The 20,204-nt window shown below is 38.1% G+C and overlaps 1 protein-coding gene across 5 annotated transcripts in view; it reads right to left on the reverse strand.

Annotated features, from left to right (window-relative positions):
- Positions 1–17,436, reverse strand: part of LOC139969086 (polycystin-2-like protein 1) — a 40,441-nt gene extending 23,005 nt beyond the window's left edge. For 3 of the 5 annotated variants that reach the window (XM_071973850.1, XM_071973852.1, XM_071973851.1), the window contains exons 1-10: positions 16,820–17,435; positions 10,417–10,530; positions 7,781–7,911; positions 4,708–4,961; positions 3,883–4,107; positions 2,908–3,136; positions 2,116–2,286; positions 1,420–1,601; positions 763–883; positions 318–550 (exon numbers count right to left, since the gene is read on the reverse strand). In XM_071973850.1, coding sequence (XP_071829951.1) covers positions 318–550; positions 763–883; positions 1,420–1,601; positions 2,116–2,286; positions 2,908–3,136; positions 3,883–4,107; positions 4,708–4,961; positions 7,781–7,911; positions 10,417–10,530; positions 16,820–17,195 — 2,036 coding nt within the window. In that variant the 5' untranslated portion in view covers positions 17,196–17,435. Of the gene's footprint in view, positions 1–317; positions 551–762; positions 884–1,419; positions 1,602–2,115; positions 2,287–2,907; positions 3,137–3,882; positions 4,108–4,707; positions 4,962–7,780; positions 7,912–10,416; positions 10,531–16,819 lie in introns of all 5 variants that reach the window. The other 2 variants (XM_071973849.1, XM_071973853.1) reach the window with 2 other exon arrangements.
- Between the last annotated feature and the right edge of the window lie 2,768 nt (positions 17,437–20,204).

A 20,204-nucleotide genomic window follows, 5' to 3' on the forward strand; every position in this document is an offset into this window, starting at 1 on the left:
GAGACCCAGGGTTTATAGCCGACATTTGTCTAGAAGAACAAACATTGTAAATCTCCTACGATTCAAATATGCCAAAAAATGGTGAAAAATGTCGTGCTCACAAAATGACCTGATTGCAAAATGAAAACGTTCTTAATTTCAACTATAACCATTACACCATTGATGAAATCATATCAAATTCTCATCTTGCAATACGATATCTGTAGTCTTGAGTTGTCTCAAGGTATATCAATATCTACAAATGAGAGATCAACAGACAATCCCATCCCTAGAACACCTTCTCCACCCAGTGGGCCCTCTCTCGACGGACGACCTACCACTTCAGTTCGTGTCTCCATTCGTCAAAGTCCAGATGTTGGTCGGCGTTCGCGTCGGCGTGGGCCAGGGCCTCTTGGATGTCCGCGATCTTGTCCCTCTTGAAGTTGAGCTTCCCCACCATCTTGTCGTAGCCCTTCTTGAAGTAATCGGAGATTTCAAACTCGCTCTTCTGGTTGGCGATGTCTGCCTTCACTTCACTGTAGGTGTCGTTGATGATAGCCAAGAACATGTTCTGGAGAGAGGCGAGTGCATGAAATGAGAAACATCAGTCGATGGGTTTGCAGGCCACGAACCTTTCTATGATCATTCAAAGTTTGCCGATGTCATAGTCGGTCGGGAAGGTAACAAGCAATATATAGATGTTAAATGATAAATATTCGCGCTACAAAATAAAAATTTAACAGATGAAGAAAAGAAGAGGGAGAATAGAAATAAAAAACTTACCAGCAACACGAAGAAGACCACAAACACGTAGGTGATGAAAAAGATTGGTCCCAAGACACGATTAGCCGATTCCAACTCGTGGAAGTCAAAGTCTCCCAGGACGATACGGAACAGGGTGTAACTGGTTGAAAAAAATGGCAGAGATCGGAGGAGACATTATTAACATGATGCAAATACTTTGTATGAGAATATGCCCCCCCCTTTTCAAAGGCTTGTAAATTTGCTCATTCCTTTTGGTTTGGGTATTAAACAAGAGTGGGGGAAACTATCGGTATCTTCTCTTGATACTTATGTGCCATAATCATCAAAGGTAAAAGACTAAAACAGATATTAATTATGCAAGATGAAGTACTCATACTCGCACTAAGGGCCTAGTACTGGTACTCCCACTAGTACTACTCCTGCTGTTGTACTAGTATTTACAACTCAGCTACAATTACAGAGGCCATACCGACCCCTTTAAGCTCATTCGACACCTTCTGAATGACCTAGTTTCTTCAGAGTTGTAATCCATCCACATAAGACTAAAATACAATTTTCATTCAAGGAAGACCAAATTTTCTTTAAATTTTTGAGACCCTTTGGTAGACCTGAAAGAGGTCAGCTGAGCAACTAGTAACTTATCGAACAAACGTATTGGCTAGACGGAGCACTTACACGCAGTACATGATGCTGCGGAAGTCCTTGATCTGAGTACCGAAGATAAGGTACCCGAGCTGGGCGTAGGCAAAGAAGATGATGAGAAACATGATGGTGAAGCCACCGACATCTTTGGCACAACGTGAGAGGGTGGACGAAAGCTGAGTCATGGTCTTGTTGAAGCTGATGTACTTGAAAACCTGTAAATGCAAGAGACAATTAATTTCCAGGTTAAAGAAAAAAATGTGACGAGGCAAATATTTGCATCTTTAACTTTAACTCATGATTTCATATCAACGGAGAACACTCTCGGGCATTTTTAATTCCAATGCTCTCTCGTTGTTTGACTAACAAATTTCCGGCAAAAAGACATTAATTTTTCGATCCCTCTTAGAAACAGACAAGTTTATGAAGCATAGCTGAAGGGCAAATAATAAAAATAACATTGAAAATAATGGTGGAAATTCAACAATTCACTGCATGAAGTAATGTGAAAGTGAAGATGGATCTCATTTCAAAACTCTCCTGCCTTTGGCATATTTCTTGCCATCTGTTGCAAACAACTGTAACATCAGAGAGCAGACAGTGTTTGTATTATTAATTTGATGTTGTGATTGACGCGGTTTACTCTAAGCCTGATGGTTGAAGAGTGTAACTCCATCTCCCCCCCCCCCATCATACAACAAAAGAGAAAATTTTTACAAATTAAATTACCTTAATCCAGGCTAAAAAGACAGCCACAGCAGTGACGTTGGTGAAGATACTCTGCCATCGCCCGAGGTACTCGAAGTCAGCGTACATGTCCGGTTCAGACAGCAGACGCTCGATCATCTTGTCCACGGTGAACGTCCGGTAAACGTGAAAGAACATACAGACCACGGAGACCTGATTTAGGAGAGAGATGAAATAATAAGTTCGGTGTGATGAAAAACGATTTTAATAAACAAGTCGTCTTCATACATGACAAGTATTTTAATTGAAATGTTAAAAAAACTTGTCCCCAATTCTCACAACTTTTTGACATCACATTAAGACACAATAGGAAAGAGAGTTGTTGTTCCTCTTACTTTATACAAAGACACTGCAGAACTAACAAAGAGCTGGAGCAGTAGCAGTGGCTAGTTTCATCACTTCTTATAAAACAGGTTTTATTGCATTACAAACAATAGTACTTCACGGTATTACAGGGACACTAAACAGTGAAGATATGCTGCGAGAACACAGCGTTCTACATCCTGGAGCAGAGGTTTGGGGAAAAAAATTGGTTTTCTTCAAGTTCCAAAATACACGCTAAATTATGAATAGGACATCACAAGAATAAAATGTGCTTAAAAGTAACAAAAACACAGAAATGTGAAGATTAAATTTTATATTTAAAATTTTTACAATCATTTCAAGTTTTTGAGCAAATACAGTTGAGTGATCTCCATCTTCACACCCCTCCCCCTCCCCCTCCCCTACCCAACCCTTCAAAAAAAACTATCATAATAATAATGTACTACTCACAGCAATAATGATCACATCCAAGCAATTCCAAGTGCTCTTGAAGTAAGAGAATTTGTGTCTCTTTATCTCCAGAAACTCCTCCACCGAGTAATAGAGGATGAAGAGGACAAAGATGCCCTCGCAGGCCATGATGAAGTAATCCATCGCGGTCACGTACCGGAGTAGCTTGACCGTCCGGAACGTCGACGTAGGGATGGCGCCACCAGTCGGCGGAAACTCCACGACCAACCTTGAAATGACAAAACCGGAAGGGACATTTTACTATTCTGACGGGGTGTTAAATATTTACTCAATGAAAGATGGGAGAAAGGCATTTTCAACTTTTAACGTTTGTATAAAAAAAAATTTAAAAAATAGTATTTATCTACGAGAAGAGTTCAGTTGCACACAAAAAGCTGTGAAGCAAACGTTTACTTCTTCCAGTGACCGCTATAAGATGCTTTCACTACATTGCTCTAATGTTCTTGCCAAATACTGCATCACACGATAAAACTGAATCAGATGACCATCTCATGCAAAAGAAAAAAAAAAGCTTGTGTTCTATTAGTGTACCTTTGTACAGAAGTTTCATTTCAAGTTTTAACCATGATCAAGAATCATGGTCATTTCAGACAAGACCAGAATACCTTCAAATATTTTTCCACGTACTCGCTACAACAATTTTAGATAAATATTCTAGTGAGTTAGTCTGGTGAATGGCACTGGTGGTTTTCTACACAATTGCAGTACAATATTTAATACAAGTATGGAAGCTTACTTACAAGCTATATTAGCCTCAAACTCCACCTAATGAATACCAGTTAATATTCAGCAATGGCAGATTATATTCGACTAAGTGGCATTTAGGGATAAGTTCACCGGTTGTACTTCGGACAAACCTCAGCTTATCCCTCGACAAGTTTATCGAGTTTCTCTCTGACCATCGGGACAACAGATACTGTACCCAAACCTGCAAGATTCTCCTGTGAAACTTACCGGACAATACAGAACAAGTTGATGTTGGCATTGTAGACCGTGAAGTCCACAAAGATGGCTCTCGTTCCCCTGTCGATCCAGAGGTTCTCCTTCAACTCGAGGATCTGTTTCAGGGAGTCCTGCTTCCGCTTGCCCAGGTCCATGTAGTAGCCCCCTCCGCCGTATGTCGCTATCTCACCCCAGTGGCTGGAACCGTCCAATACCTCTTCGGTGGTATATTCCCATCTGAAGAGAATGCGTGGGAAGTATATAGATGATCTTTTAAGATTCCCTATATATGGGTGACCTAAAGTACAGTAAGGCCGACAGGAATATTAAGGAGAGACACCGATGGCAAGTTCTGCTAGTCGCTCAATGCTTCATCATCTCCAAAATGCTTGTTTCTTGTGACACGAGTCACGGAAGAAATATACAGAATTTGAAGTTTTGTGTACAACAGGGTTTCAGGGTCCAAGACATTGACAAGCACAGGATTTCATAGGTTGGGGGGATTCAAAAAAGAGGGATGCTGCCCTGGGGTATATGAAGCAGCCTCCCCAAAAGTCCCTCCCCCTGGGGTATATGAAGCAGCCTCCCCATAAGCCCCCCCCTCCCCCCGTCTGCATATGCCACTGGTCCAAGACCATCTTTCACAGAATTTAGGATCCAGTGCTAGATTACAAACATTAATGCCATCAAAATTTACCTGGATTTTGTTACATAAAATCAGTTTTTACATTCAACACGTACATCCAGACTATTAGCATGAAAGCCTCGAATCAACATAAATCGGATGGACCCAGAACAACCCACATCACAGAAACTTTTGTTCTACGGTTAACTTACGCGGTTCCATTTCGCAACCCGTACGGCGAAGTGTCCTCTAGGCTCTCTGAGTAAAAGGCGTAGCATTGCTTTATGTTATCTCGAAAGTCTGTGTGCACGATACAAGACTCGTTGGTCACTTTCACCTGTCGAAGCCTCGGGACGCCGAGCATTTTGTTCTCGTAAAAGATGAATCCCAGTTCGTCTTCGGTCACATTGTCGTTGTTGTACCACGTCTCCCAGTACAGGCCATCCATCAGAGGTGTTTCAGCAAACTGTAGGTGGTGAGAGTTCGAAACAAATATGAAAACGTCAAACTAGACAAAAGAACTGTTTCATTGACATTTACGTACATCCTGAGTACTCCCTGAATACTCATAAAATTACAGTGTATTTTATAATAATAATAATCATAATCGGCAGTTATTTTTAAGATGCTTAAGCGACCACAAATGTGGGAGAAGCCCGCAAAGGGCTCATGGATTACAACTTAACATGTCAGGTGGCATTCCAATTCCACATTTTATCTCAAATTTGGAATCTTTTCAATTTAGAAAGTCATTTCAGATGGGAAAACCATAGATTGCTCTTGGATGAAAAACCCTCCTAACTATGACCCGGCCAGGTATCGAACCCGGAACCTTCCGATTGCTAAGCCTCAGTGCTTCAAAATAGTTGAATACCACTCTGCCACAGCACGGGTACAACAAAATACAAATGAAATAAGGTACCTATATAACTGAACACTATTTGACGATAACATCAAACGGCTTTTTATTTTTAGGTTCATTTAACTTCAGTCTCGCCCTTTTCCTACACCTACCACCACTTCCCCCCACCCTGTCCCAACCTTCATCCTACCCCCAAAACTATTTTATATCAAGAAACATACAGTATATCCCATTAAATCCTTTTTTCTTTCAACATCCACCCGTGTGTTAATCAGACTTTTACAATATGTATGGCTGGTCGCTTTCGCCCGATAAACCGTTGAAACATGTCGCAGACAAAAAAAATTAGTGGCGTTAACACCCCACACATATGTAATGAATTGTCGGCTTCCTGTCTGGTACTGTAAATGTCAAATCTGATTGTGTTTCAAAGTCAGTGAATGAGATGACAAGCTCAGCTAGACCAGGGAATAATTCATCCAGTATCGCATCGCAAAATGCTATACCAAATGGTCAAGTTGCTATGCATTTGTTTTTCTATCTGACCGAGGACTTGAACAAAAGAATTCCAGGTCCTCGGTTGTAATTCCTAAAGAATCACCATATAATCGGAAGAATACTATTGTATGGCGTATTGTTAAGGTTAGGGTACGTGGATTTGAACAATGGAAAATACAATGGGGTCCTCAGTTGGAATGTAATACAAACATGCGTGTACACATGTGTGTAAAGATGTATATACCTGTGTATACAGTAGCAGTTTTCTACACCTGTAGGAACTATAGTAATTTCAATAAGAGAGAGAGAGAGAAAGAAATCAAAGGCTTAAAAAATGCTAGACAAACTTTGAACACAAAATGATTTCCCTGTCCATATGAAAAACTCTCACCAATCATTTCACGAGAGATTGAAAAACAGACCTGTGTTCACAACTTTAGGCACTATCTGTATTACAGTATACAGTATAGCTTTGAGGGGGAAACGTTTCCCACAGAGATGCGTGCAGCTTGAATTGAAGCTTTAGTTTGTGCAATGTAATATCAAATTTATCCAATTTTTTTCACTTTAAGGTATTGTACAGAAGAAGTATGAAGGGTCATCTTTATTGAACACAAATATGCTATAAAGTCCAATAATGGTCACCCATGCCCCAACTGCAACCGACAAAGCATTTCACTGCAATCCTCAAAGTAATTTTTTTTTTCCCACTGAGACATTTAACTGTCTAATCTAACACTTCGCAATGTCTGGGAATAAAAATAATATTTTCAAAAATGTTAGAACATGTGCTACTGTAACATCTGGGGTGAAAACTGACAACTTGTAAATCAGTTTATCTAGGAGGGACAATGTTCGTGGCAAAATGATTGAAATTTTTTTTTTTTTTTTTTAAATACAACATGCCCTTATGACAACATTCATGCTGCTGTTGCCTGATGCATAATTTAAAATTTTTTTTTTTTTTTATTAATTTGAGGATATGTGATTTTGACCTACTGTAAGGAAATATTTCTGCAATTTTCCAGGAAAAAGTCCATTTAATAACTGTAGTTGGAAAAGGAAGACACACTGCCAACCTGGCAGGTTTTCAAGAATTTAAGATGAAATGAAAACCTCAGAAAATGTTAGACATTCTAGTTCAACTACTTGATGCCAGGCAAACTTAACTGAAAGTTGACTCCATTCACCACATTTCACCCCTCTGGTGTTTTGGATTTTTTTAAGACAGCACTTTCTTGACCCTTCTCAACCATAAATGTTTGTGAATTTTGCCTTTGGTATGAGTTTTGTAAAACCACTATGTTTAAATTGCTTTCTGATTTTGCCACTTTGGTCAGACAAATCTTGAAGATACAGAAAGAGGAGAACGTTTGTGATAAATTTGTGGTTTCATAGATTTCTTTTCTTGTCCAACTCAGCTGGAATATTTTCTATGGATGTTCTATGGGTTTATGTCCTATGGTGTGTCCCACTGTATCATTCAAATGCTGCTAGTTTTGTACAGTATATAGCACATTCCAAATGTTGCCGGTTATGGAGCACGTTCCAAATGTTGCCGGTTATGGAGCACGTTCCAAATGTTGCCGGTTATGGAACACATTCCAATTGTTGCCGGTTATGGAGCAAGTTCCAAATGTTGCGGGTTATGGAGCACGTTCCAAATGTTGCCGGTTATGGAGCATGTTCCAAATGTTGCTAGTTTCTTACGATGGAAGTGGGCAGCAAATATATACCATGCAAACTTCAGTCTACATGTATCAGTATACTGTGCTACAAGAAACAACACACTAAACAAAGGTACTCCCTCCACATCTTGGTAAGACATGTTTAAAGCTACAAACATATCTAAGGTGGACACAGTTGATGTTAAAGATACAGAGCTCTGTACATAGATCTTACATACAGGTACAGAATCTACTCACCCTCCAGAAATCCAAGGAGGTCGTCATGCCACGGAATGTGTTCTTCGTATCTGGGAACTGGCTGTCCAAAAACAGTTCGGACATCACTTTGGTGTAATAGTACATGGTTGAATTTGTCATACCAAAAGTCACTGGAGGAGGAGAACAGAACGTAAATGATAATTCTACAGATCGTTCCTGTTTGAACTAGATACTGGACAATTCACGATCATACTGTACACAACTCACTACTCGGGCCTGATCGTATGGTAAGCACATAAAGTCTATGTTAACGTCCTGAGTCGTAAACGCTGTTGACGATAAATTCCATACTTTTGCTAAAAAATCATTTGTAATGCAAAAGAGTTGTATCCTTATTTCAATTTAAAAAAGACCTAGTTTTAAAGAGAACACACATACAGTATTGAAGATCAAAAATACTATACTTCTATTTGGTTGGGTGTGATATACAGGGATTAATTTATTCAGTAACGCATCACGTCACAAACTGCTATGCAAAATTAAACTCGCAAATTGCTATACTGTACAAACTTGTGAAAAAATTGTATACCAGTTTTTTGTACACAGGAGTAATAGTATTTTAATGTAAGAAAAAGTCGAGTCCAGGACCATCCAAACCGCTACACAAAATGTGAACACTAAATTATTTCCTGCTATCTAGGCTTTTAGAGCATTGCTACTGTTTGCAAAATATTGGGTTCTTTACTTAAGGGTATAGAATACTGTTTAAGTATTTCTATTGTAGCTTTAATTTGCCTTTATGCTATTTCTTCTAATCTTGTTTTTACTAATTTAGAAAAATATTGCAGAAATTACTATTGGTCAAGTGGCCATCAGATGGAGCTTGTACGATTAATATTGGTCCTTTCAACTCAAAATTGAGTCATTCTGAACTATTGTTATTAAGTCAATCTTGAAAAACAAATTTAAAACATTTCATAACAAGATAAATTCCTAGCATGCAACAAATGAGTTATAATGAATTATTTCTGATTATACAACACCTAATTGTATTCTGATCATTTGATTGGTCAATTGCTCGTTGATTGCATGCAAAATCCGCTCTATTCCACTCTATGAAATAGAACCATGGGTTATACTTTTTTGGTAGCACTTTTTTCAATGGTAAGAGAGCAGAGAAACCTGTCTGTTCATTTACCCCCCTGTGCATTTTACCCATCTTAATATAATATGTTGTATAAAACAAATAATGAATGGTTTCCATTCGTGCAATAGTGCAAATATTTCATGAGTTGATGTAAAAGATGTAATTTGAAATATATGAAATATTTGCACTATTGCACGAATGGAAACCATTCATTATTTGTATAATAATTTTCTTACAAAATGATGGTAAAATAAAGAAGAAAAAGAAAATCCTGAAGCAACATTTAACTTCTGCATGTAGTCATTATTAAGTAATTAACATATTTTGGTTCCAAAACAGAGCTACTGTATGCATTTTATCTACAATCAGAAGATAATGAGGCGTTTAGCATCTATAGCCAGGTTTAACTTTCATACAATGGTCAATTCTCCCTACATGGCCCAGCAGTACTTGAAATAGCACAGAATTGCAAGACCATTGTTTGAAAGTATAATAGGGCCTCTTACCACTACTCCCTCTTTGGACCTAGCTTACTGGCGGACAATGGCGACAAGAAAGGCCCTATTGATTAGTTATCAACGAGGTTGATACCCTCACACACCTGAAGACTTAAGCATGTGAGTTGTGTGTAAGGCTGGGCGCTTGCTTTACAAGCACAATTTACATATAGTTGTACCTCATAAAGTATTCATGGGCACAAAATGGCTTCACAATTGGAGGTTACTACAGGCTAGTGGGCTCTGGTCAAAAGGTATTTGAGAGTCAGTAATGTGTACAGGTATTAGCTGTTTTGACCACAATGAGATGAGAAATCGTCCAAGCGTACCGTTCTAGAATCGGTCATTTGGTGTGATGAGGAAGAAGATGTCCGAAAAATCTACAGTACAAATTTCACAACACATGGTGGCATATACAGTAGCAGGGATCTGTGTAATATCATTGGGCCAGGATTTTTAGTGCAACAAAATTCCGGTGAAGAATCCAAAACTCCCTGGTTTTGGGTAAAATACAAGCGACAATACTTTGTGCATGGCAGATGCGGAAGGAGCAGGTGATGGGCGATGACCCCGAAGGCCCAGAGGTGGGTCAAGGGAGCCCAGGGCTAAAATAGTACCAGTTATTAGGCTACTGTAGGTAGGTGGGAAGGTGCAACAGTAGGGTCAAGACAGGTCACAAGGGGAAACGCAGTAAATTCATATTGTGAGGACTTGTGACACATGTGTGACAAAAAAACAAAACAAAGAAAAGCAAAACACAAATGTACACACACACACACAGACTTACTGTACTTTATAATGTCATTGACAAAAATGAATGTTGTGTACAAGATAATCAAGATTAAAACAAATTATGATGTTCTGAATAAAGAGAAGGAGCCCAATGCTGATCATGAAAAAGAAATTTTAAGTTTAATATAAACAATTCTCAATGTGCTAATAAAATGAATGTATGAATCATACATGGCATGCTAATGACAGGCCATTGATGTTGTCGTCATTATAAACCTATAAACGAGAATGGAACTTACTAATGCAGAGAACTATGAGGAACACGATGTAGATGATGAGTTCCCTCAACGTTGTACGGACATGGAGTTCTTTGTCCTGAGCTGTATCGTCTGTTTGTCTTGTTCGCCACAAAGCTGCGGAAGGGAGGAAGAAAGAATTGCGTCAACATTTAGTCCCGTCAACAACAGATAACTGTGAACACTGCGTACACGTCTATGTCCACATGGATGTCCAGTTAAAACTTAAAAATTATGTAAAATGAAAATTATCTAAGCACTGATAGTCTGTTGGTACGGTACCGAGAGCTGAATTACAGTATGATTCAAGATTTTTGACATTAATTCAAATAGAAAAATCTTGTTGTATATACTTCTTTGAAGTTCTTTCTACAATAAATACAACCATGTACACATCATCCCATAGGAAATGGAATGCAATGCTCCTTAATTAGCAAATTGCTGATTTTGTATCCAAGATATAAGATTCAACACAGGAAAAAAACTCAACAATTTTAACTGGTCTGCCAAGATTCCCATTGCAATGTACAGTATAGTCCCCTAGCTCATTGGCAACTTTCAAGTTTAATTCCAAAATACTGGGGTAAAAGTCAAACATTTAAAGAGTTTCTCTGGAGAGGGAGGAAGAGCTGGGGAACAATTTTATCATTCTTGTTTTGGTGGATTTCTACATTGTAGTTTTCTTCAAGTTTTGGATATTCCATACCAAAATTATCATGACAATGTACAGTATTATAGTCCCCTAGCTCATTGGCTTGTTCAACTGTCAAGTTTAAATCCTAATACTGGGGTAAAAGTCTAACATTTTAAGAGTTTCTACGGAGAGGGAGGAAGGGGGGGTGGGGGAACAATGTTATCATTCTTGTTTTGGTGGATTTCTACATTGGTTTGTTTTCTTCAAGTTTTGGTTATTCCATACCAAAATTATTATGACAATGTACGGTATTATAGTCCCCTAGCTCATTGGCTTGTTCAACTGTCAAGTTTAAATCCAAAATACTGGGATAAAAGTCGAACATTTTAAGAGTTTCTCTGGAGAGGGAGGAAGAGGGGGGAACAATTTGCTAATTTACATGGATTAATGGAAAAGTCTATGTACAGGTAGTATGAGAAATGTGTTTGGGCAATAAAAAGTTGAGATCTGAATCGAACAATGAATTATTTGCTTATTAACTGTATTTTGGTGAAGGAGAAAAAATCACTCAGCGTGTCTTAGTTTAATTAATAAAAATCTTAGCTTGAGTTATACTAGAAAGTAGGTACAGTTAAATTTGGTAAAATTGTAAACCAATTCAAGATGATTCCTTAAAAAAAAAAATCCTGACCAAATTTCTTTCTTTAGTACTACGGTACAAATGTATGAAAAAAAAAATTGCATGTGGTGTTTTACAAATGAAACATTTCTCCCATGACAGCTAATTTAGTTATCGTTTTTAGCATTTTATTTTGAGTAAAGTTTTGATACATTTTCTGTGACTTTTTGACACTGAAATCATGTACAGTAACAATGTATGCTTCTTTCAGCACAGTAGATTGACAAGTCCATTAAGTTTTATTGTCTTAAAAAATGAATAAATGCAGTTCCTAACTTTGCTCCAAACATGTCGATGAAAAGAAGCAATGAAAAGAAGAAAAATATATTTTTTCTTAATTTTACTTTACAATTTTTCTTACAACCATCAATTGGTTAAGAAAATACTAAACTTGTCTTTGAATAATTCAATTAAAATTTTATTTAGAGAATGCATAGGTTTGATAGGATTGCCTAAAAATTTATTAATAATAGCGACTTTAAAAGTCAATAATTTTTCAATTTTTCCATTAATCAGATCTACTGTTGCCTGTAGGGGAGTTCGACATGACATGAAGTTAGAATGTTTGACACTAATTTTAATTAAATTTATATCTGAATTTTCAAGATTGAGCTCCTTGCTTTCATTAATTTAAAAGATTATAAAATGTGTGCTTTTTTTTGTTGTAAATGTAGGACACTTACTGTAAAGGCTGAGGTGAATGACCAATAGGGCACCCACTGACCGGACAGACCACAAGATAGGAAACCAATGTCAGTGGGTTGAAAACTATACATAGTGAGTCTTTATAGGGATTAGTATCGGTGATTGATTAGTACAGGAATATACCCGGGATTAAATTGCTGAGTCACAGAAATCAAAATGGCCTGTAATTCACTGATAATTTTGCCACATAATGTAATCTAATTAAACAGGTGGTAAACACACTCCTGCTTGCTTCAAGTTCACTATTGGTTACAAAACATAAATTTTGTTTTAAAAATTCAAATTCAAATTAATATATACAACAGTAAAACAAACTACAGTACATGAAACATTCACCAGGATCCATTTGTTGGATTAGGGTTTTTCTTTTACTTGTACAAGCCAAAACTTAAGTTTTCAACTGAAGTATTTTTTGTTTTGTTCCATTCCAAAATGATTCTAATTAAATTTTAATCCTACAAACTGCAGTCATCCCTAAGTGGTGTTAGTCACTGTCCAAGACAATAAGGGCAAGGTTGAATAGGGTCCAACTTGCCAACAAAACTCGGGACTGAGTTCTAAGAATCTAACCCCTCAGGTCATATATAGTACTGTTTGCACAAAGCAACACTTTTGAATTTGTTATGAGTCCCACAAAAGATCTAGTACTTTGTTAACTTTTTTTTCAGGCAAGATGCTGAGAGCAAAGTTTTCCTCCTGAGCACAGAAGAACATGGCCTAGTTTTTGAATTTATGAAAAACTAGGTCATAATATTTTACCCAATATTAATTAGTGAGCTAACAGCCTGCTATTGATTTTCGTAATATGCCAACAATATCCAGTACAGCGCCCAGTTGCTCTAGCAACAACAGCGTCACCAAAGAAGTTTAAACCAGTTTTGACGACACTGCTTTGTCCTTTCAGTGAGAGGACAAAGTCACAACAATGGTAAGAGGGTTGGGGGACTACAGAACAGGAGAAAGGTGCAAACCCTCGCCTCTCTAGATCCAGAACTTCATTAATTATTGATGGTTTTGGCACTTAGAGTATAATACATACAGAAACAACAGCCAATGTGAGAGCTCTCACAAGGGTGAGAAAAATACTAAAGTTGTAGCTACAGTACTATAATAGTGACTGGTAAAGAAATTGCTCAATTGGTAAATGGATTGATCAACAAAACTAATACAATCAATAAAGTTCTATATTATACAACAATAGAACATATCCACAAACATAAATCTGTTTGAGGTTACAGTAAGATCCAAGGCCAACCTAACAGTTTAAGCAACAATTTCAACAAAACATTCAACCTTTGTGTCTCCTATTTCTTCAATGCTAGACTTGCTCAAAATCAGGTCTTTTTACTATTTAGGTGTTCAAACAAGTCATAATTTCCTCAAAGAGGTACTGTAGATACAGCATACACTGTGGACAGTAGTGCAGCCTCATCACTCTAAACAAGCCTTAAAGATTCCAGGTTTCGGCCCTAAGTACTTGTGATCAAATATTATGTCTTACTGTATCTGTGGTAATTGCACAGCAAAATGACATTCAATAATGGACAAAAAGTGCATACAATGTTCAAAGATGAACAGTTTGGTAGTAGCTTTTGTTCACAGGAAACATGTAGCATATAAGTGACATAGACTTCAGAGCATAGAAAGCTGCTACTGTAGGTTCGCACAACTTGAATAGTCAGTGAATTATATCATGCACCATGGTCTGTATTTCTGCACTATCCAAAACTTACTGTAAGTTGCAATACTATACAGCAAGTGTGCATTACTACTGTAGGCTAGACACTCCCAGGGGCAATAATGTTAGTTAGAATTATACCCAGCATTAACTAACAGCTGAAAACCATTTGTTTTCAAGCATTGAAAAGTAGAGTTTGATTAAATATAAACAGTATTGGGACAATCTGTCATCAGATACCGCATGTGGCATTATCAAACGATATTCTTTACAAAAAATTCCTTGTTTCATACTAGAATCATATAGCTATCATACTCACTAGTTTAAATATATATACTGTACTACTACTGTATATCTATGTAGGCAAATTTACAGTATCTTGCTACACTCATCTATGGCAGCAGATGAATTAACTTATGTGAGATTCTTTGCTCAGCTCAAAAGAAAATTCAAGAAATAGTAATGCTTCAAATTTTATGCTGTTAAACAAAAATTGCGAGTCTATAACGTTGAACTGCACACCTTTTTCTTCATTTACCCAGAGATTGCTAGTACTGCACATTTGGTTCAAGTTGGCTAGGAAAGACAAAAACTGTCCGAGGATGATCAATAATCGATCTACCTTGACAACAGGTTCCAAATATGATAATTAAACAAAAACTGTTCCAGCGTTATTGATTGTAATTTTGTTACCAAGGAAACAATTTTAGGCCTATTCTTTTGATAACAAAGCACTTTTTTCTTTCTTCCTTATTTCACCACAACAGTGACATTGTCCACGTACAAATCAATATATCACAAAGAGAAGAACTTGAAGTTATTCTCATAAATTGCATCTGACATTTAAAGGCAACGCAACGAATCAAATCATTCGTACAGCATGGTGAGTCAATGGGATTGTACTTGACAGAATATCACCTTGTCAGTTAACACTTGAAACTTATAAATAATGGCTAGAAAGTCAAATAATGGCCGCTTATGCTCCAATTTTAACAAAACATGAATCACTGCAACATAACCTTACGGCATGTTACCAACTGAGAAATCTAACCCTCTAAATTGAACGAGCACACTTGAAAGTTTGGAAATAATTCAGAGGGTCAGATCTAACAGATGTGCAAAGTTCTTTGAATTCTTTTTGCAACTTTTAGCACATGAGTTAAAAGTTAATCTTTAAACACTTGCACACAGTTTACAGATCTATTGATGCATCTTTTTATAATTTATTATGTACACAGTATCCAACGAAGGAATGTAAGTGAGACCATAACATACCTCATTGTCTCTGGGGAAAATTTTTGATTTGGCTCTGAATGTAAAAAGCACTTAGGCTTAGCAAAGGAGATTATCTGCCGGGAAATCTCACGAATGTAAACTTTTAAATCCATAGAATTAGACTAACAATATTTGCGGTGCCACAATGGAGATAGTTGATGTTCCTCAGAAAATTACAGTTAGAGTCCTTCCTCTCCCAAAACAAGTACTGTATGTAGAATAAAATGTTCTTTTCCATCAGAAATTGTCATTGCACTGCAATTTGCAAAGTGTTCCAAAGTTCTGTGGTTATTTAAAGCATGTCATTTTGTGCAACTATTTTCTAATCTGACATTTCGCTGCATAAACTTCAACTAGTAGCTGGCTACTGTACATTCTTGCACACCATATGACTGCATTCCTTAACAGTTTAGACCTAAGATCTTTTTTCAATACATAATAGTCTAGACTGTACCGAATCTTGCTCACTGCACCACCATGGCAGAGCCAACAGAGCCACACCAGAAACTCTGTTCAGACAATTTTCACAAAATACAGTACACTGCACTAAATTCATATTGTACTGCTCTTGAAGCACTATGAAGGTGCCAGAATAGCAGCACAAGAAACTCCCTAAAGTCTTGGAATTTTTTCAACATACTTCAATTCTTGTGTCAATTGTGATTATATATATGTAGATTATAAAAATCTGTGTCTCTCTCAAAATGCTTGTCCAATCAAGTGGCTCAATCATAGCAAACACCTACAGGTACAACATAGAGCTCTTTGCAGCTGCAAGGTTTTCTAAAAGATACTCCCTCCATGATATCATGTGTAAAAAAGGTTATATGTAAAATCCTCAGTTCTGGAATCTAAATAAAGTGCTCTTCTGTCAAGGAAAAATGTCTTAAAAGAATCTAACCAGATTTTGATTGATACTGTTAGCTTTGAGGCTAATGTTAGATGTAATCACAAAAACCCTATGGGTCCAACAGAAATGGACTTGGCCTACTGTAGACTTAAATGAGGCCCCCTGGCTAGGAACCATCGTTTCACTTCAAAGTTCTAGGCCTAGGCTAAGTTAGGCCTTGGCTTAATATGTTTGACAGTGAAATAGCAACTCATTTACAAGCTGCTAGATATGCCCAGTCACAGGTGATGCCATGAGTTAAGCAATAGGTTTGAGAGGTTTGTTGTTAGTAGCATTAAGCCAATATTCAGTAATACTTGACTAAGAAATTTGAACTGGTACTGGTAGCCCTATGGGGCTCCTATGCATTGGCAGTATGGCAGTATGGCAGTGATACAATGCAGTTGCTAGAATAACGTTAGGCCCTGTTAGGCCTAGGTAAGTTAATAGGGTTTATCGTTAGCCTTGGACTGCTGCCAATGGTTTCCTGTGGGTAAATACCCAGTGTCCACCATCCTAAGAACAAGAATTTGGAGTTATACTTACACCTGATCCCTCGCATAATTTTCCGACATAAACCTGCCCTTGCGTGGTCTTCTTTCGCCCGGGCTGTTTTAAGGTCCATTGCTTTCATATCCGTTCCCATGTAAACTTCACTTTCCATGGCAGTTGGTGCATGGTCACCATCTTCATCTTCATCAGAGGAACCATCCTGTTCGTCATAATTATCAGGTTCTTCCGAAGCCATGTCAAAACCTTCGTTGTCATTCCATGCCTGACGTGATGCTGAACTAACAGGTCTAGGACTGGGATCTTCATTTGTGATTTTGTCCATCTCCAGTTCATCTTCACGTGAAAGAACTGTCCCCGAACTCCCCGGTCGGGGAGAAGGACTAACTCTGGAATTACGACTTGATGCCATTAGGCTATTTTAGCCTGTCCTAGACGACAATAACTTATCCTAATGCGATCTTGAAATTCCCTGTGATTACTGCATGTGTAAAATGGGTAAAGACGGCATCATTTGCGATAAGCATCCCAGCAAGTCTTGGTCACATTTCAATCCTGTGTTCACCCGAAACAGTTACTTTCACTTCTATTCACGTACGCTATTCGTAGCCTAACGTTAGGTTCTACAAGCGAGCGCTCTTACAACAAAGTTGTACAAGTAATTCGATAATAAGAAAACTGTGTAGCGAAGCAGTGACGTCACTACACTTTTCAATATTTGGGAGAATTTGATTGGTGATCAACCGTTTCTTTCTTGAGGGGAAAGTTATCGACAAACACTGCCGTAAAATTAAGTTTTTATTTGGTCTTGGAAATGAGCCTCGGCTAGGTTTCTTGCATCGATATTCCACTTTATCGATTATGACAGTTATAAAGTTATTACTTTGCTAGTTCCTACAAGGCTGTAAGCACTCATTGCGTCAGTCAGGATATAATTAGACAATATTTATTCAATGGTCGATGCGAGCGCTTTTCGCAACTCGGTAATTGCGCAGAGCAGGGTTACATCATCAGCCTATATGTAATCAGTATTATGTATCCCTTAAAGGTGCCCCCTTCCCATGCCATTCCTCTGCTCGGTTACTCTAAGAAACGACAAAACGTACTGTAGGCCTCTTAGATGTGAACTGTCATGTCTGAAGGCTTTTTCTGGCTGTATCGGAAATAAGTGCGAGTACAATTTGATAGTTGTGCAATGGATATTTTTAGAGAGGATAAAGTGACAAACCGAATGCTCTGCGCCACAGTACTACTTTTACAAACTCAAATTTGGCTGCATAATATCATTTCATCGAGGCCTACACAGTAATGGTTGGTCACGTGAGGCTGAACACTTTCAACCTACCTCCATCTTCCTTGCAATATAGTCTTCTCTCCCCACCCCCCCCCCCCCTCCGCCCCCTTCTCTCGCACTCTCTTTGCTTAATTTCACGAGGAATAGTTGCCAGAAGTACTCTCGAAAAGGATGCAATCGAGAGGGAACAATAATGTTTAATGCAAAGGAACGGTGACCCTAAATTTTACACTTGGTCATGTGCTTTTAAAGCAGTTTTTCATTCAGTCAAATTTGAATATTTGTTTCCCCACACTATCCGCAACATTGTAGCTCATTATTTTAGAGTTCATTTTCAAAACAATGAAATAAAACTGACTTAAACAATGAATATCTACAGTTTGCTTTTGCATATGATTACTACTAAATATGTTAACGTGCCTGAGTGACGAAATGTTAAGAGTCAAATTCATAAATTGTGACCATGGCAGCATTATAGTATTGATATGTATTTATATATATTGATAAGTGCTAGATATAGTGCAAATACCTGAATATTGTAATGTTAGTCCATTGTTTTATTGATTAATATGACTTTAATAAAACAAAGCAAATATGTTCTTTTATAAGACACGTTTCAGCACAGTTTCAGCCCATTTAGTCCTTGGCACATTTTGAATGTATAGTAAAACATATTAACTCGCATGTTTTCCATACTAAGTCAGGGGCGTATCCAGGGGGGGGGCGCAACAGGCGCGCGCCCCCCCTATTGGCCCGTCACCAAAAAAAAAAAAAGTTTAGCCAAAAAAAAAAAAAAAAAAAAAAAAAAAAATTGATGACGACCTTTATGTGAGATGTCGGTGATCGCTCACCCCCCCCCCCTCCCGTATGCTTTATTTTTTGTTTGCCGAAAAAAGGTTCTGGCGAAGTTCGGCGGCATAATAGTTTTAGAAACATAGATGGTAATTGTGTTTGTATTATCACTATAAACACTAAATGACATGTCAGCCATACTAAATTGTGCATTTTGTGTCCATATTTACTGGAAATGTTGCTTATTATTAAGGTCGAAAAATGGATCACATATGGCCATGGGCGGCGATCCTGGGTGGAGGGGGGATATATCCCCCATGAAAATGGGTGGACGGGATGTAATGCACCATATCCCCCCCCCCCCACCAAATGCCAGGGATAAGAATATTTTCATGCCTACATTTATGCATCTTCGTTAATGTACGGCTCTTTTTTAGCTTCATTTCTCGCCTACCATAAACGCAGTGCGATCTTTTCAAATAAAGCGTCTTTATAAAGCAAGAATAGTTGACTGTAGGCTTCATTGGCCCTATAACAACAAAATGTATTATTGCGCCCACGGTATTGATATAGTACATATATGCACCCTCATAGTATTCATATAGGCCCTATAGTAGGCCTACACACGTACATGTTCCCTCGAACAGCTGAGAATCTCATGTTACCAGGGTAATGCTTAATACACGTTTCACCTGGATGCCCTAGCAATCGGTACCTAGGAATGTAACTATGTGTAATTGTGTATTGCATGTGTATAGGCCTATAATAGCCTGCATGAGGCCATTTTCTTCATCGAATAATATAAAAGAGCTCTCGAACATTCTAACGTTGCGCCTGAAACAAGATTGACAGGGGCAATTTTCCCAAAATAACACCCGAAATTAAAAAAAAAAGTATTTTGGATCCTGATTATGAGATATTTCGGACATGACATCCCTATTTTAAAGTTGGGTATATGCCGCTTGGAAACCTCGGGAAGTGCCGTTTCCGGCCATCTAGAGGGTTTGTTAATCCCCAAATTTTCTTGTACGCTTCGCGCCAACTCATGGTGGCGCTACGCTTAGATAGTCAACAAGGTCATATCCCCCCCCCCCCCCCACTCGGAAGTACGGATCGCCGCCCATGCATTTGACACCATTTTGCATTTCAGCCCTTCTTTGAAAGCAAAAATTGTACACCCCTCCCCTTAAACCCATCCCCCAGGACGGCGATCATTCATGCCTGGCGCCCCCCCTATTGGAAAATCCTGGATACGCCCCTGCTAAGTTTTGTGCTGTTTCTGAGGAACGTACCTATACTCTTTGTGTGTCATCATAAACCGCGAAGCAGTCCAGG

The sequence above is a fragment of the Apostichopus japonicus genome, chromosome 6 (genome assembly GCF_037975245.1).
Source record: "Apostichopus japonicus isolate 1M-3 chromosome 6, ASM3797524v1, whole genome shotgun sequence".
NCBI lineage: Eukaryota > Metazoa > Echinodermata > Holothuroidea > Aspidochirotida > Stichopodidae > Apostichopus > Apostichopus japonicus.